The sequence below is a fragment of the Malaclemys terrapin genome, chromosome 5 (genome assembly GCF_027887155.1).
Source record: "Malaclemys terrapin pileata isolate rMalTer1 chromosome 5, rMalTer1.hap1, whole genome shotgun sequence".
NCBI classification, from domain to species: domain Eukaryota; kingdom Metazoa; phylum Chordata; order Testudines; family Emydidae; genus Malaclemys; species Malaclemys terrapin.
In genome coordinates this window covers 131258437-131276729 of record NC_071509.1, presented here as the reverse complement: position 1 = coordinate 131276729, position 18293 = coordinate 131258437, and the positions used below count along the sequence as shown (strand labels likewise).

The 18293-nt window shown below is 39.6% G+C and overlaps 1 protein-coding gene across 4 annotated transcripts in view; it reads right to left on the bottom strand.

Moving 5' to 3' along the window:
- Positions 1–1586: 1586 nt before the first annotated feature.
- Positions 1587–18293, bottom strand: part of RUFY3 (RUN and FYVE domain containing 3) — an 83397-nt gene continuing 66690 nt past the window's right edge. For 3 of the 4 annotated variants that reach the window (XM_054029760.1, XM_054029761.1, XM_054029762.1), the window contains 6 exons: positions 18057–18176; positions 14992–15115; positions 13062–13141; positions 10636–10663; positions 8904–8978; positions 1587–4474 (listed from right to left, as the gene is read on the bottom strand). In XM_054029760.1, coding sequence (XP_053885735.1) covers positions 4331–4474; positions 8904–8978; positions 10636–10663; positions 13062–13141; positions 14992–15115; positions 18057–18176 — 571 coding nt within the window. In that variant the 3' untranslated portion in view covers positions 1587–4330. Of the gene's footprint in view, positions 4475–8903; positions 8979–10635; positions 10664–13061; positions 13142–14991; positions 15116–18056; positions 18197–18293 lie in introns of those variants that run through there. The other variant, XM_054029763.1, reaches the window with a different exon arrangement.

Sequence of the window (18293 nt, the reverse complement as noted above, 5' to 3'; positions counted from 1 at the left end):
AGATTCCAGCAATAGTTGAGCATCTGAACAATGTCATCAACTTAACAAGGGCCCAACTATCCCATAGCTTTGTATAATTTAAATATCCTAGAAAATGCAAAAGCATGGCATTGAGAGAGAGTGTCTAAGGGTAGGTCTATACTTACCTCTGGGTCCAGTGGTAAGCAATTGATCTTCTGGGATAGATTTATCGCATTTTATCTAGCCGCAATAAAATCGATCCCAGAATGCTTGCCGTTGACACTGGTACTCCTGCTTGGCGAGAAGAGTACGCGGAGTCGACGGGGGAGTCTGCCTGCTGTGTCTGGACCCGTGGTAAGTTCGAACTAAGGTACTTCGACTTCAGATACGTTATTCATGTAGCTGAAGTTGCGTATTTTAGTTCGAAGTGGGGGGTTAGTGTGGACCAGGCCTAAAACACCGCATGAATGTGTTTGTAATATAGATTTTGCTTAACAGGTACTTTTCCTTTGTCATCTAAAATTGGAACCTCTTATCCCATTGTGCTTAAGGATGGAGTTAACAGTTGAAAATTGTCTGAGCTTATTAAACTTCTACAAATGTACATACAGGCTGTGGGGTGAAAGGTAACTGTCCTCTGTACAGTGCTTAAAGGTACCTACCCAAACATTTAATCAAGGATGTTTCATATTTGCTTTTACTGGATAGTTTCTAAACTGCATATTGTATAATAGCACTGCTTTCTCCCCCCCATGTACTTTAGTGGGAGACTGAAAGGCCTAGCATCATGCAATAGCTACATGAAGCTAGACTCAGTACACAGTTGGAAAAGGCTTAAGGTATCTTAAACTTAAGCTTTTATTGTGATGGTGAAACTAATTTCACTTCCCTTTTCCATTTTATCGCCCCAGCTCCAAATGCTGAAACTCACAGGGAGGCATAGGCTGTAATATCAATGTGAAACACTACACTTTACAGGTATCTAGTGTGTACCTCATCCTTATTGTTCCAATCCCCAGATGAGACAAAACCAAGCATAGCCTAGTGCTCCAGCTGGGAAAGAAATGGTTTATATTACCACCATAACCACTCAGTCCTAAACAAAGTGTTTGAGATTTTTTTTTTGGGGGGTGGGGGGGAGAGAGGCCCTCTATTTATATTTCAGTATTTTCTGGTTCAACTGCTCCCTTCATGAAAAAGCTCTACCCCTGCCTCCTGGGTTTAAGAGCTAAACTGAGTTCCTTCAGATTACTTTCTGTAATAAGTGGTAGAGGCCAAAATAACCTTACTTACAGGTGAGCAGTCCACATTATTTTATTAAACTCCATGTTACAGAAGACAAACCGCTGCCAACCCACCAGGAGAAACAGAATCCAGCTCCCTCTTAGCTGCATACTGCTTCAGTGCCAGTAAAAACAGGTAATTAAGTAGATGAATGCACACAGCCAGCAAAACTGATGAATAAGGTGCCACTTGTGTAAATGGCAATGTTCAGAACTAGCAAACACTGCTTTTTAATGCAAGTGCCACCTTCCAGATAGTGATGCCTTTTTAAGTTTACAACTCAACCTAGTGCATAAGAACAAGCCACAAGCAGAAATGAGAAGCAACTGTGATGGAGAAAGTATTCTTTAAACAGCTTTATTTTGTGTGGACCAAGTGGGCCAGAAAATACCTTCCCCCTCCCACTTAGCTTTCAGGGCTACACCTACAAACAATATCAGAGCAAACATGCTTGAAGAATTTCCCTTATACATGGTATTCAACATTGTGTACAGTAATGTAGCCAGCACTGCATTTACAAGTCTTTAATACTGAGGATGACAGAGGACCAATGTAGGAGCCATCTTGGAGCTCAGATTGCAATTCTGACATTTAAATTTTAGTTCTCTTCCTGAATCTCAGATGTACACAAATATGTTACTAACTCCTCATGGCTGAAGTAAACTTAAGCTGTTGAGCCCAGTGGATTTTATGTAACTGGGAAAACCTGTTTATATAGGTGACTATATCCTGCTTTTAAAAATGGAGACTTTAGAATTGCAGCATTAGTATTTAAGAAGGGTAGCAGCAAGTTTCCTTTGTGTGAAGATCAAAAGGTATAAAGGCAACCAAGGAATTAGCTACCATCTTGGAGCTTCTAATCACACTCACAAGGGAATATGGACATGTCAGCATTGACACATGAAAATTAAGTACTATAATATCCAAATGCTCTCAGAATGGCTTACAATTACATTTTCTACTCTGCCTAGCAGAAAAACAAAACCAACTCCACTAGATTTTAAATCCTGTAGATTTGTACAGTATATGCATATTGAATATCCTCCCAGCAAAAGCCATCAACCTCACCTTCAGATAAAAGATCTATTAGTCAAGTATCTTTTCCAGTCAAAGTGCTGTCCCTGACTCTGCACTGGTGACCCTAATTAAAAAACTGTCTTCCTGGAAAATAGAAAGTTGAACATATGAAAGCACCTTATTTCCCACTTAGATTCCAAACACAAAGCTACCTTATTTTTTAATTCCTCCTGAGAAGTTGCTATAGTCAATTGCAGGAAGATATTCTAATGTTTCCCCCTTAAAATAATAGTTAAGAAACCATTTCAAATTGCTCTTGTAATGTTTTCCTCTCTATTCTCCCTACTTTCCTGAGTCCCATTCACTCCCTCCTGTTGGCTCCTATGAAAGAGGCCCCACTAGTTCCCTGCAGTCAGGTGAGGGAGTCAGACTAGATTATATACTGATCACCATCACTGGCCCAATCAAGTGGCCTGAACTCATCTACACACTTTCAATGTAGTTCTAGCAGATTTAATTTGCATATAATCACGTTTAGAGAAATAAACCAGGTTTCCCTAAATATAGATTTGTACAAAAATTAATGCAACACCCCCAAATATGTATAAATATACATAAGTCAGTTTTCAAACGATTACAATACATTCTGTGGTCTTAATGGTTCAGTTAGGTTTCCAATACAAAGTAGGCCAAATAAACTAAGCCCCTCTCTTTGGGGAGGGATGCATACCAGCATTTGTAATTTTGCAGTTTTGGTATGGGGGGAGGCTGGAGCCCTCAGAGAGAGGTACAAGTGGCTGTGTACTTCAGAAGGAAGGTGTTGTCTTTTGGTGTAGCAGAGAAACCTTAAATATGACGACATCTTACTATGTCAGATTATCTTTGTATGAACCATAAAACCTATTTGAAAGTGAATTTCAGATTAGCACATTTGAGCCTCCTGCTAGCAGCCACTCCTCCTTGTGGCTAAAAAATGATCAGTTTGACTATATTTTAATAAAAAAACAACACATTTGCTGCTTGAACAGCTGATTAATGTGCACAACATTAGTAGGAACGGTCTGTTGGACACAATGTACAAACATGCCTCTAAATGTTCTGTTTAAATAAAGACCAGGTTGTTGTTGTTTTTTTGTCGTCCCCCCCCCCAATTTAAATATTCTGGAATCAAGATCCATCCTCTAATTATCAGGTCAAGACAAAACAGACTTATAGTCTTTAGAATGTCACAGCTACCATAAGTCACAATGAGAACCTCCCCTATAAAGTTCAGAGGTGTCTGTTTTTACCCCCCAAACAAAAAAAAACCCAAAGTTGTATTTAAATAATGTTTGAGTATTTTGCTATGAGAACTTTCAAGCATACTGTGCTGAGCGAAATGGCTGCTATTCAATTCTCATATCTCACACACACTTCAAAAAAATAACCCCCAAATCTTTTAAATCTTTCCCCGCAACTGTTGATGTTACTCCACACAACCAAACTGGAGTCCAAGAGAGGACTGAATTGAGTAACAATGTGCCCCACACGTTTAATTCCCAGTTCTTTTGTGGGATTTTTCTCTTTGAACTGGAGCATCACAGTTCAGTAGAACTGCAAGGACAGAAGGGAAAAGGGAAAGTGGTGTTTTAAGCAGAGCCACAGATGCTGGTGAAAAATACCTTCTCGTTCTTTGTTTCGGTTATCATCTGTTTCATTCCATTTTGCCTTCAAACAAAGCACTTAAGTAAACCTTCGTACATGCGTTTTTACCTCTTGTAGTTGCCATGGTACATGTATTAAGGCTACTCTGACCTGAAACTCTGAACAGTTCTTCGCCCAGCAGCTCATGCATGAAAGTGGGGATGTTTTCCTTAAGGAAGGCTTGGACCAGCATTTTAAATTGACAGTTGTGAGAGAATGTGAACATAATAATGTACTTTCGCTCTTTGACCTTGCAAGAGCAGAGGGAAAAGAGAGCTGCTTCTCTAGAAACTCGCCTGAACAGCTTCAGACCGGAGACCTAAGCTACAAGATTTTATAGCTGGACCAAGCCTTGATTGGTCATCACTGTCCCACATGCGGAGTCCTACAATGGGCTTGTCGAATACTGCTGTATCAGCTGTTTGTGACATGTGTTGCAAACACACACTGGGTTAATGCTGGATGGAAGGGGCAGTTCATTAGCTGAACAGGCCTCACAGAAGATTCCGCCACAGTTCTTGCAAATGTTCTAAAAAAGGGAAAGAGGAGCAAAAAGTGGAAACTACTGTTAATGAGATGAGAAAGACCGCGCCAGCCAATCACAAGGGGCCCAATAACACCACATGAAGTAACCAGGTTTTCTCACTAACATTCAGTTGGCCAAAAGACTGTACTTTGTCCCTGCAAAGGGCACCTGAAGCTTCTGTCCCTCATCTATCACTAAAGACTACCTGTTGGCCCCTCCCACAACCTTTGAGGGATAAACGGTTCTTTCCCAAAGGATGAGAATGTTACTTCTGCGGAGTTCCTAAACCCAGAGAATAAAAATCAAACCCCCAAGAACAGGCTGGAGCAAATTTCACAAACTGTACCCAGATGTGATTTGGCAAGAGTCAATTTAAGCAATCAATACTTAAAAATTCAAATGCTAGTTAATCAGAACACACAGCTACATATGAAATCCTAGTAGTACAAGTCTTATCCACTAGTGCTACACATGTGTATTTTTAATTTCATGCACATTAGGGCTGTCAATCACAGTTAACTCACGCGATTAACTCAAAAAAGATTAATCAGTTTTAATCACACTGTTAAACAATAATAGCATCCAATTTAAATATTAGATTTTTAGATGTCTTCTACATTTTCAAATTAGGGCTGTCAATTAATTGCAGTTAACGCGATTAACTAAAAAAAATCGCAATTAAAAACAATCGCATTGTTAAACAATACAATACCAATTGAAATTTATTAAATATTTTTGCATGTTTTCTACATTTTCAAATATATTGATTTCAAATTACAACACAGAATACAAAGTGTACAGTGCTCACTTTATATTTATTTTTATTACAAATATTTGCACGTAAAAGACAAAATAGTATTTTTCAATTCACCTAACACAAGTACTGTAGTGCAATCTCTTTATCATGAAAGTTGAACTTGCAAATGTAGAATTATGTACAAAAGAATAACTGCATTCAAAAATAAAACAATGTAAAACTTTAGAGCCTACAAGTCCACTCAGTTCTACTTCAGCAAATTGCAGGAGTTAATGTTCCCACTTCTTGTTTACAAGGTCAGCTGAAAGTGAGTAGAGGCATTCGCATGGCCCTATTGTAGCCAGCGTTGCAAGGTATTTATGTGCCAGATATACTAAATATTCGTATGCCCCTTCATTCTTCGGCCACCATTCCAGAGGACATGCTTCCATGCTGATGATGCTCATTAAAAAAAGAATGTGTTAATAAAATTTGTGACTGAACTCCTTGGGAGAGAATTGTATGTCTCCTGTTCTGTTTTACCCACCTTCTGCCTTTTATTTCATGTCATAGCAGTCTCAGATGATGACCCAGCACATGTTCGTTTTAAGAACACTTTCACAGCAGATTTGACAAAATGCAAAGAAGGTACCAATGTGAGATTTCTAAAAATAGCTATAGCACTCAACCCAAAGTTTAAGAATCTGAAGTGCCATCCAAAATCTGAGAGGGATGAGGTGTGGAGCATGTTTTCAGAAAACTTAAAAGAGCAACACTTGGATACGGAAACTACAGAACCTGAATCACGAGAAAAGAAAATCAACCTTCTGCTGAGAGGATGAAAATGAACATGCTTCGGTCCGCTCTGCTTTTGATTGTTATCGAGCAGAACCTGTCATCAGCATGGATGCATGTCCTCTGGAATGGTGGTTGAAGCATGAAGGGACATATGAAACTTTAGTGCATCTGGCACGTAAATATCTTGCAGCGCTGGCTACAAAAGTGCCATGCGAACGCCTGTTCTCACTTTCAGGTGACATTGTAAACGACGCGGGCAGCATTATTTCCTGCAAATTGTAACCAAACTTGTTTGTCTAAGCAATTGGCTGAAGTAGAACTGAGTTGACTTGTAGGTTCTAAAGTTTTACATTGTTTTATTTTTAATGCATTTTTTTGTATATAATTCCACATTTGTAAGTTCAACTTTCACAATAAAAGAGACTGCACTACAGTACTTGTATTAGATGAATTGAAATATACTATTTCTTTTGGGTTTTTTTACAGCGCAAATATTTGTTATCAAAAATAAAGTGAGAACTGTACACTTTGTATTCTGTGTTGTAATTGAAATCAATATATTTGAAAAAGTAGAAAGCATCAAAAATATTTAAATAAATGGTATTATTAATCGTGCAATTAATCGCAATGAACTTTTTAAATTGCTTGACAGCCCTATTTCAAATATACTGATTTCAATTACAACACAGAATACAAAGTGTACAGTGCTCACTTTATCTTTATTTTTGATTACAAATATTTGCACTGTAAAAAAAACAAAAGAAATACACCTCTACCCCGAAAGAACGTGACCCGATATAACACGAATTTGGATATTATGCGGTAAAGCAGTGCTCCGAGGGGGCGGGGCTGCGCACTCCAGCAGATCAAAGCAAGTTCGATATAACACGGTTTCACCTATAACATGGTAAGATTTTTTGGCTCCCGAAGACAGCGTTATATCAAGGTAGAGGTGTAGTATATTTCAATTCACCTAATACAAATAATGTAGTGCAATCTCTTTATTGTGAAAGTTGAACTTACAAATGTAGAATTGTGTACAAAAAAATACATTAAAAAATAAAACAATGTAAAACTTTAAAACCTACAAGCCAACTTAGTTCTACTTCAGCCAATTGCTTAGACAAACAAGTTTGGTTACAATCTGCAGGAGATAATGCTGCCCGCTTTGTTTACAATGTCACCTGAAAGTGAGAACAGGTGTTCGCATGGCACTGTTGTAGCCGCTGTTGCAAAGTTTACATGCCAGATGCGCTAAACATTCGTATGCCCCTTCATGCTTCGACTTGTAGACTGCTCTCTTTTGTTTAACTTTTTTTACATTACATTATTTTTGAATATAAATATTTGCAAAGTGAGCACTCTATACTTTGTATTCTGTGTTGTAATTGAAGTCAACAGATTTGAAAATGTAGAAAAACATCAAAAAATATTTATAATAAATGTAAATTGGTATTCTAGTATTAACAGTGCCATTAAAACTGTGATTAATCGTGATTAATATTTTTTAATAGTTTGACAGCCCTAATATACACAAATATGGGGATGTATAGATGTATGTGCATAAGTTATATTGACATATATCTACAACCCAACACTACTCTCATATTTGGGGATTTATAAAAAGCCGGTATAAGACGTGCTGGAATTTGCAGTAATTTTGACTGGTGTGCTTCCTCAAGGCAAGCTGAAAAGCTTCTATAGAAATCACATTGGAGACTCCACACTATTAGCAGCATGTATTGGAAAATAAAAAGGACGTGGTTTACACCCAATGTTTAAGTCACGGCTTTACCTACCTGCCAATACGGGAGTTCAGGGATCTGTGTGTCTCGTGCCATAAGGGCTGGTGTCCTTGACACCCAACATTGTCAAGAAAGCAGCTCCTTGCTCAATTCCTCGAGTCAGTGACACTCAATAGTTCCAGAGGAAACACAGAACCCCTCAGTTCAGGCCTTGGCAGATACACTAAAAAGCCTTTCAAGTTCTCCCTGAACATATCCATAATGAAAATGTGACCCAAGTGGCCTTCTAATAGTGGTAATTTTTAGAGCCATAAAGCTAGTGCTTTATATAACATGGGACAAATCTTTATGGAACACGAAAAAATGCCAATTATGCAGGAGGGATTAGGTGGGTCTCCCAGCGATGTTACCAGCTTGCCAGAGGAAGGAGGACAGCAGGGTCCTCTGTGGGTCCTGCTTTCCCTTCTCACCACACAGACAGGGGTTTTCCTATCTAGCTCTCTCAATGCTATTGGGAAGAGTTCAGTAGCTCCACGTGACAGAGGACCCGGCAGCCTTAGCAGCAGGGATGTTGGGGGACTGAGAAAGGAAAGTTAATTTAATTAGGGCTTCATTTTCTCTAAGTGAGATGTGGCCCACTGTATGGCACCATTTCTGTGATTCTGGAAAGGAGAAAGGGCCAGGGAAGAAGAGTGACCTGTTGAAAAGAGAGGAGAGAAGAAAGTGAAGATAAAGGAGAATAAAGGGGGAGGTGGCAGGAAAGAAAGTGGAAAAATGAAATAATGAAAACTACGTGTTCACATGCTCACTACTGACTTTCTCTTGCAGAAATTGGGGGGAGGGCTGATTGTGCTCCCAGGTGTGGATGGCGGGGGTGGGGGGGGTGAATTAAAGGCAGTTCTTGGGGGGAGGGACGCATACCAGCATTTATCATTTTCCAGTGTCAACAGCAGGCGGCATGGAGGATCCTGAAGCCCTCTCTGTTTAACAGCTTTGTCCGAATGGGAAGGTGGACAAACATGCATATCCTGGTACCCAGGTAATTAAAGGCAAATCTACTTGTATTTATCAGCTTTTAGAAAATAAACTTAGAGGGCACACATGTGCTACTGGGCTGGCCGAGACACACAAGCCTCCCCTTAACTGAAGTTACCTTTGTTTTGGTGAGACTGCCTTCCTCTTGGCACAGCTGGCATATCTGTGATTTTCCAGGTCCAGATGGCAGTTCCTAAATCATTAACAAACCATTGCTCAACATTACTTTTCCTGCACCCTGCATTTCAGTATTACTGCTAGTGTCTGCTACCCTCCGCCCTCACAATGCAGCTTTCCCTTTTCCTAGCCAATGTGAGGCACAGTCTGATTGCTCAGGAAGTGGGCAACCTGCAGGAAGCATTTATTTGTGCACATACACAAACAGGACCTCAAACCATTCAGAAAACCACAAGACAAACTGCTCTTTTGGGAAGAAGTATTTAATTCTGGCCCATCAACGTCCAGAATCCACTTCACAGAGCGTAACTGACTCCCTGAACAGTGGCTTCATACTCCGAGCACTGAGTCCTGGAGTGCTCGAAGCCAGAGTAAAAGGGCTAAATGCAGCAAACCAACAAGGCTGCTAGGGGAGACCGATCCTGCCCTCCTAACCTGGAGGGCACCTGTGCAGATGGGTCGGGGACACACACACTCAGTCACTCTGCAGTTGCACCACACTCATTGCCAAGATGTCTGAGCCCTTTACACAAATTAATGCCAAGTGTAAAGAAGCCATTCTTCTGTCTAGTCTAGTTTGTGGGTGCACAGGCTGCAGCCGCCCTACCCAACCTTTGCGCTGACTATTTCTCTGCCAGGGCTGTAAGGTCTGGGAGGATCTGGCACACAACACTGCAATCCTTACCAGCTCCATTCTGTCGACAGTTACACATCCCAGTAGTATTTGTTTTGCTTCACTTTCTCTTGCTTTCCACTTACCCATATGCATATGGCAAACACACTTGTACTCGGTCTCTATAACTGATGCTTATCCTACAACTGAGCTACCTTGTGGCATTTATTTCACATTTTTAATTAACTTCTTTCCTATCAATTCAAACGTTTTTAGAAATCCCCCATTCCTAACATCGAAGGCTACCATTACAGGGCTGAAGTATTTGGAGTGACACATTCTAGTGTTTTATTAGCTTTAAGGCATGTTTATGATCAGAAAAGTGACTATAAAATGGCATTATCTTATTCAGTATTTCTGCTCCTAGTGTGTTAACAAATCATATTTTACTTTCCCAGCAGAAAATACTTTTACAAGCATTAACCCTGCAGAATGAAAACTGCATGGATGAGTGAGCTGGCCTCAGGCATCAATGCACAAACACCATTGCCAACGGAGTTCCAATTGCAGAATCTTTAGCACTGGCAATGATGCACGAGCCAGGAAGAACACAGCCTGACATTCAGAGCCCAGAAGGAGTCTGCAAGCCTAGGAGTTGTTGCTGTGCGTGCGTTTCAAACCAAACCATCTTTCTAATTGTAAACAGGACCTGACTGACCCTGAAGTCACTGATGGAGACAGAACATGAAACTTTAATGTCATTTTCATAATCAATTTTCTGATCCTAACTGTGCTTTACCAGGCACATTATTTACATGAGGGTAGAAAGAGACTCAACTTTGATACGGAATATCTTGACAAAGCCCTGGCTGGGATGATTTAGTTGGTGTTGGTCCTGCTTTGAGCAGGTGGTTGGACTAGATGACCTCCTGAGGTCTCTTCCAACCCTAATCTTCTATGATCTTAAGGGTGCATGGATTGAAGAAGAAATTGTGAATCCATAAGACTTTTCATCATATTTGTACTTTAGTGTTTCAACATAAGCAGAAGAAATACTAACCTGCTCTTCTTGTATGACAGACTGTATCCTACAATAAAAAAAGAAAACGGTAAGTTAGCAGTATCATTTTATCCACATCTCCCAGAAGAAAATAGCTTGAGTCTCGGATCTATTCTCACTGAAGTTGTTTCTTGTTTGTTTGTTTTTAAACACACTACCACTTTTTTTGTTATTTCTTGAGGTTTATAAAAAGCACCTATTATGAACTCCATATGCTTGCAAAATGTAAAACCATTCATAAACACATACATATTAGGGAATACACGATTACGTACTGTGGTGTCAAAACCTATCAGCATGAATGTGGGATGGTCCCCTTACACATCAGTGGCAAAGTCGCTAATTAATTACACTTTGCGACCTGAGTGTCAGGTGCCCATCCCAAACTCATGCTAATATAACCTTTATCCACTCCAACATGCATTTAATATACTTTAATGATGATCTGCATAAGAAAAATACACAATACACAAATGTTTCCCTCATTTATGACACATGAAGACCCAAAAAGTTTTTTCCCCTCCCCTAAAATGTTTTCTTCTCGGCATTATGTTTATATTAGAAATATAGATCATGTCTATCTGGGAAGACTATGATGAGAACTAGTGAAATAACATCACAAGAGCCTAGAGCAAAAACAGAAATGAGAGGGGAAGGGATTTTTAGTTAGACTGTGTAAAATGGCTTTTGGTAATATCTCTTTAGCTTCAAGAACTAATTAACATTTTGGAGAAAAGAAGCCTTTGTTAAAGGTTCAACATCCCCACAACTTCAACTAACACGTGAAAGCTTACAATATTCTTCCTCTTAGATTCTCCCAACAAGTCCTCCTGCAAAACGATGGAAGACAGGAGTTCATATTTCTGATATAGTCCAATTAAAAATAAGCAAGGGGGGGGAAAAATCTTAAAACCTTCCAGGCCATTTTATATACCATAAAGCAGCTAAAAAGGGCACAAAAGCCCGATTAATAAAAAAAGATCCTTTTCAGGTCACCTGTAGTTTATAATAACCTGTCTCTCATACAGCATTTCTTTTAAAAGTGATATTTGAAGGGATTACATAAGTGTCCTTTACTAGGCTTTGAACAAAATCCTGATTATAGACCTGGGTCCCGACTACAGAAATACAAATTCAAAACGTCTACCCGTTTGAACACAAGTCTTTACCTCATCTCCCGTTGTTGTTTTTTTTAAATAATCTTTCAGATAAACAAAAACCCAGCCAAAACAACATAGTCTTATTTTCTGCTGTGATGTTCAATTCACTTTAGCACATTTAAAAAACTAAACTCTTACCTGAATGGGATTTCTACATTAGTATGTTTGTAAGTATTTTGTTTTATTATAGAAGCCATTTCTCTCTAGAACACCCCCCCCCCAAAAAAAAAAAAAACAAAACAAAAAACCCCACAACCTTTAGGGTCCAATACATCTTGTTCTTGGTCCTCCACATTATACTATACCAAAATCCAATACAAGAACAGGGCTTTTTTCCTGAAGCACTAATACCTAAGGGGCATGTCCTTGCAATTTCAGATGTGTGTCTGCAGAGCTCCTACCCTGTCAAGGCCTAAAAGTAAGCCTAAGCGATAATGTTCTCCAAATGAAGAAAAAAGAATTACAGCTATATATCAGGTGGCTCAGAGGTAGCTGGGAGAGGAACAGGAATCTCTTCATCACCTCCGCCATTCCAGAGCAAGAAAGCCTGAAGCCTGGCAATAGAATCTGTTTCCCAACTCAGCGCTGTGAAGTAGGCACAGTGGAGAACCTCAAACAATGGGCACAAAGACCATTGCAAACCTTTGTTTGATAGGAGAACTGCGGAACTCGACAAGTCCCTGAGTGTGTTACACACCCCTACAAACCCCTGCCCCCACACAAAAACCACAATGGGAAAGACAATGCTGGAGTCTTTTCCAAAAGTTTGAGAAATAAACCATATTGTGAACTCCTTGTATGAGGCAGACTACAATTGAAGAATCCCGAAACAACCTCTAAAACAGGAAACTTCAAGCCCCTCCTGCATGCACCAACCCCAGAACCTCTCCTAAAATGCCAACTTCTACTACACTTAAAAGTGAATCACTGTTTCTCTCCCAGGTTACTGTGTAATTGAGAAGAGGAGATCATACCACCCTGGAACTTTAAAATCTCAAATTACAGGTGTCTTCACTTCAAACAGAAAAGTTTAAACTTCACTTAGATTTTAGCATATTTTATTATTTAGGGTTGGGTTTTTTGTTTTGTTTTTAAGTGAAAGAAAGGGTAAGCCCACAACAAAACTAAATTCTCACCAACACAGTAATTGCTACCTTTAGCTGAGAGCATAACAGACTGCTTTCCACATTGCAGAGGAGAACAGAGACAGGAGGGGGAACTGTGAAAGTGAGAAGAAGGGGAAAGGGGATATCTTTCATTTCATACTTGTTTGGAAGAACAGCATTTCCCCCTCTTCCAGGCTCTCTCAGTCTGGCATTTTCTTCCTGGATTTTCTGCTTTCCATCCTGTCAAAAGAAAACATATTTACAAGTCTCTGAGTATTTCACTAACTGCACTCTACACATTTAGACTGAGATTTCCAAGGCCGCTTAAATGACTTAGTGAACACAAGAGCCACTGACTTTCAGTGGGATCTGTATCTAAACCACATGGGTGCTTTTGAAAATCTACCCTTTGACCTCTCACACCAGTGTGGTATACGAGCACCCATCTAAGCACACTAGCTGTTTGCCTTCCTCTTGCTGGGCAGAAAAAACCCCTGAAATGTCCACCTTGGCTTCAGATTTTTGAACTGGGAAGGAGGAAGCATAACCCAGCCACCTGGACTGGTATAGCAGAAGCAGGGAGGGTAAATATTACTTTATAGATTTACCCTACAGATATCAATGAGACAAAGGCAAATCCCCAACCAAACGTAGCATTACTTTTCAACACGACTAAGAAAATAAATTGTTATCTGTATTAGTGAGGGTGGGAGCGTGTTAGAACTTTCTCAGCACGATCCATACCTATGATAGTTGCTAGAAATTCGAACCTCAGCTTGGACAGGGCATTAAACTGCCGTTAAAATGATATACCTGTATAAAAGTAAACCATCCATAGACCACGAGACACAATAAAAGGAGCAGATCTGTTACATAAATAGATACTTGTGTAAATTAAACCCATTTGTTCCCAAGACAAAAGACATGCATGTCCCATTCTAGTGAGTGTTCCACAATGACACACAAATGGAGGAGGATAATCCCATGAAGAAAAGGGCACATCAGAAAAACAAAATCAAACCCTGAAGCAATGAAACATGTACAATGAGAGAAAAGAATTATTTTGCCTTGCAGCTGAATAGCTTGTTTTGGTTTGGAAAGATCAAACAGCAGCTGGTTTTGAGAGCCAGCTGCAATAATTTTTTCATTCCAACGCCTTTTGTTATTGTAGTGTAACAGCTGTTTATAGACCCAATGCTTTTGACACTTAAGTTATCAAGAGGCATTGCTAACTTTTTTTTTTTTTTTTAAAGTTATCAATGCTACTGGTTAAAAAAAATTACTGACGAACTAAAGAAGCCCTCAATGGAGAGAGCAGTACTGCTGAAGTCTCCTGGGGAAACCCAGTGAAGATTAGCCACCTGAAAGAACAGGTGCTGCTGTGTACATGCAGAGTACAGAAATACCCTGTACTAGTTCATTGTCTTCATACTTGAGAGTTATGCTAGTGTCTCAGGAAGAGCTGCCCTTTTACTGACACTTCCCAGGAAACAGCCAAGTCTAATAATGTACAACAAGGCAGGGAGAGCGCAGATTTTCAAAGTTGTTTTAAGACAAGTTTAGTTAACATGAAAACCAATTTTTTCTTCAAGAATAGAACTTATAACTTTGAAATGCTGCTCTTTTATGCATTAAAAAGCCAGCTTCATTTCTTGAGTTCTACTCTATTTCAGACGGTCAACATGGTAACTTCCTGCTCATGATGATGTGAAATTATTTTAAAGTGATTTACTCTTAATGAGATGTATTGATTAGAGTATCTTTTATATTGCATTTTTCTTTAGTAAATAGTGCTGATGAACACAATCAATTTCAAGATTCTGTCAAACAGCTGGGAGGGAGGGATACACTCTTATATTACAACTAAACTTGTTGCTTTTAAAAAGACCTCAGGCTGAAAAAGGAGAACAATTTCAATTTCATGGTGTGTGAATTAAATAAAAATTTACATGAATTTTTCCTATCCTGACTTCTACCCTCATACCTTTACTACTGCAGTATAACAGCAACCCATATGTGCAGTGATACGAAGCTCAAGGTAAGACAGTAGCTAAAATTAAACCATATTTAAATGTGAACAGTGACAATACCATTTTTAATTGCATCTTCTGGCAGCCCTTGCCTTGGGCTACTGTGATTTTGTTTTCTTGGATACCCTGGTGGATTGGTGACCATCTGTCTCTTTCCCGTTTCAATTCTTGTTCAAGTTGACCCCTGCAGTATAACAAAAGGGAATTGTGGATAAGTGATCTGATTTTACATCACCAATATGCACAGCTATTAAAAAGGTGACTTATGTTTTTAGCATAAGAGGGCACAAAAGAAATCTCCATTACCAGAATTTTCAGAACTCTACACCTCTGAACGAATTATCCCAACGTATGTTTAACAAGCCCACAATGCGTGAAGTCTGAATCTAAATTCTGGATCTAATCCAGTCAAGCTTAGTTTTGTTTAGATGTATGAAATGTGCACCCGTTCACTAAGTCTGCAGGTCCTTACTTAAAATATACAGTCATATTTTTAACATCTACTGCCAACAACAGTACACAAACTGCCAGAGTCCAAATAGCATGAAATCAGAAGCAATATCTTCAACCAATTTCCAGGAACATCCTTAAAGATGCTTCCCTTCCTGCCTCTCACACAAAACCTTGTCACTGGGGTGCTTTCCACCATGGCTGAAGATTAAAATTAGGCTGTGTTGGAGCAATTTTGTTCTCAAGCAGAGGCTTCTCCGCTGAGAGTACCCTGCCAGCAGACCCCAAGTGTTCGAGTCTAGGGACTGTTAAACAAGAGCACATCAGCTCAAAAATGGGCAACAAAAATGATTAGGCGGCTGGAGCACATGACTATGAGGAGAGGCTGAGGGAACTGGGATTGTTTAGTCTGCAGAAGAGAAGAATGAGGGGGGATTTGATAGCTGCTTTCAACTACCTGAAGGGGGGTTCCAAAGAGGATGGATCTAGACTGGTCTCAGTGGTAGCAGATGACAGAACAAGGAGTAATGGTCTCAAGTTACAGTGGGGGAGGTTTAAGTTGGATATCAGGAAAAACTTTTTCACTAGGAGGGTGGTGAAGCACTGAAATGGGTTACCTAGGGAGGTCACCTCTTTCCTTAGAGGTTTTTAAGATCAGGCTTGACAAAGCCCCGGCTTGTGTGATTTAGTTGGGGATTGGTCCTGCTTTGAGCAGGGGGTTGGACCTCCTGAGGTCCCTTCCAACCCGGATATTCTATGTTTCTGTGAATGATAAATGAAGACTACAGAACACTGCAGGGAGCCCTCAGAGCAGATAGGTAATAACTCCATGAAAGTGATGGAAATCCCTGCTCTCAGGACTTTTAGAAATACACTGGGCAGAACATGAGAATATACCGTAGGGAACCACCCTGGCTCCAAAAATCAAGGTAAGTGAAGGGCAATAGGTAGCGAAATTAATCAATGTCAAGGGATTATTTTTAGAGAAAGAGGCTAATGACCACTCTCAGAAGAGACACCAGCATCCTGCCCTCCTTAAAAAAAAGCAGGCCCTACTTCCATCCACAGTGCCCATACCTCTCCAATCATTTTTACAAACCATGAGGAACACAGGTCCAGCTAGCACATAACAGCCCAAAGTTTCCAGAGCACCCCCAGGACCTCAGGGAACAGAACTGGGTGAAAGTCACTTGAGACACGGATCAGTGCCCACCGATGCACTCAATACCATACAAGTCAGAGCGGTCTTACCTGTAAGATTGTATGAAAACTCAGAGCAAAAAACAGTTTCTTAATATCACAATCCAGTTCAGCAAAGCAGTTTACCACAAATATAGCTACCTCAAGGGCCTTGTCTACCAACAGAATTTGAACTTAACTAAATTGACTTAGAAATCAATATAAATACACAAGGTGCTTGCACTGATTTAGCCGAATTAATTTCTAAACCAATTTAGTTAAATCAGTGCAACGTGTGTGTGTGTAGACCAGACCTAAAGCCCTTTTTGCATCTGATAATATTGCTAGCAGCAAAAGACACAAAGACTAGCATTTTCATCCTGTTTGATGCAGTCTAATTATACTATTGGCAAAATTTTCAAATGTGGGCACATAAAATGATGTGTTTGTGGGAACTGTTGTGTCACAAATGGGAGCTTACATATATTTCTTATAATAAAAGCCCCCTCAGTCATCACACCCTACTCCCCATTGTAAACATTTTGTTTTGTATCACTTCACTTTAGCAGACACCTTAAGGCAAAAAGAAGTGTGAGGGTACTCAGTAAAGGGAAAGAGGTCAAAGAAGGCAGTACGAGACAATATCTTTTATTCAATGATGATTCATAGTGACCTTGTCATGGGACAGAGAATGTATCACGTATGCAAAATGAGAGGCCATCTTCTATTTCATGGTAAAAGGGTCTGTATTTTCCTGATGTTAGTAAATTGACAACTCTGAAACAGGAATATGATAGTTTTTCATGCTGAGTTTTCTGTCCTGGACTTTCAGATCTTTTTTTGGTTCCCACCAAAACTAAGGCTGTTTGTGGATTTAAAAAAAAATACAGGTTTATGTATTAGGTTGGTGCCCAAGGATATTTATTGTCTCAGTCTCCTAAAATAGTAGATTTACTTACTAGTGAAAAAGAGGAAACTGTAGATGATATAATAGCGGTAGCATTCCTGATTATGAATAATCACATTGGTTTGCTGTCTAGTTTCTCTCTAAGGTTTATAATCTATAATGCAAATGACATGATTAAAGCAGAACTGCATACTGCCAGCCTCTCTTCATGAACTTTTAACTGCCTGGAGAACATTTTTATATTTAAATTTCCACCCATGGTGTCCAACGGACTGTTTTTGTAACAAGATTTTTCTTCTTTTAGTGTTCGATGGTGCACTGGACTTATACTATTCTTGTCATTTTTCCTGATTACATATTTTGTAATTTTCTTTAAAAGTGGTAAGTTTTTTTAAAAATGCAGTTGCAACTCAGATGTCCACATTTGAAAATTTGGTCCACAACATATCAAAGCACTTCCCCATTCTAAGGTTACTCTGCTTGTGTCTAGGATAAACACACTCCCCCATTTACTATGGGTTTTCCCAGACATTTCTGACCTGGCAGAGAAAGCACACCCAATAAATACATTAGAAAACGGTCTCTTCACCGCTGCTTGGTGAGCTGTTCCACTTCCATCTGAAGACTGTTGATCTTGTCACCAAATTCCTGCTTGAAGAGCCGGTTGTCCCCCTCAGCAGACTGACGTTCTCTCTCTGCCTGTCGCAATCTGGATTTGAGCCACATGAACTTGTGATAAAAAACAAAAGCCATGGTGGGGAGGAAGACTGAATTTAAACAAAAATAAACCCAAAAAAGGAAAACAAATTGTATGGTAAAACAATGG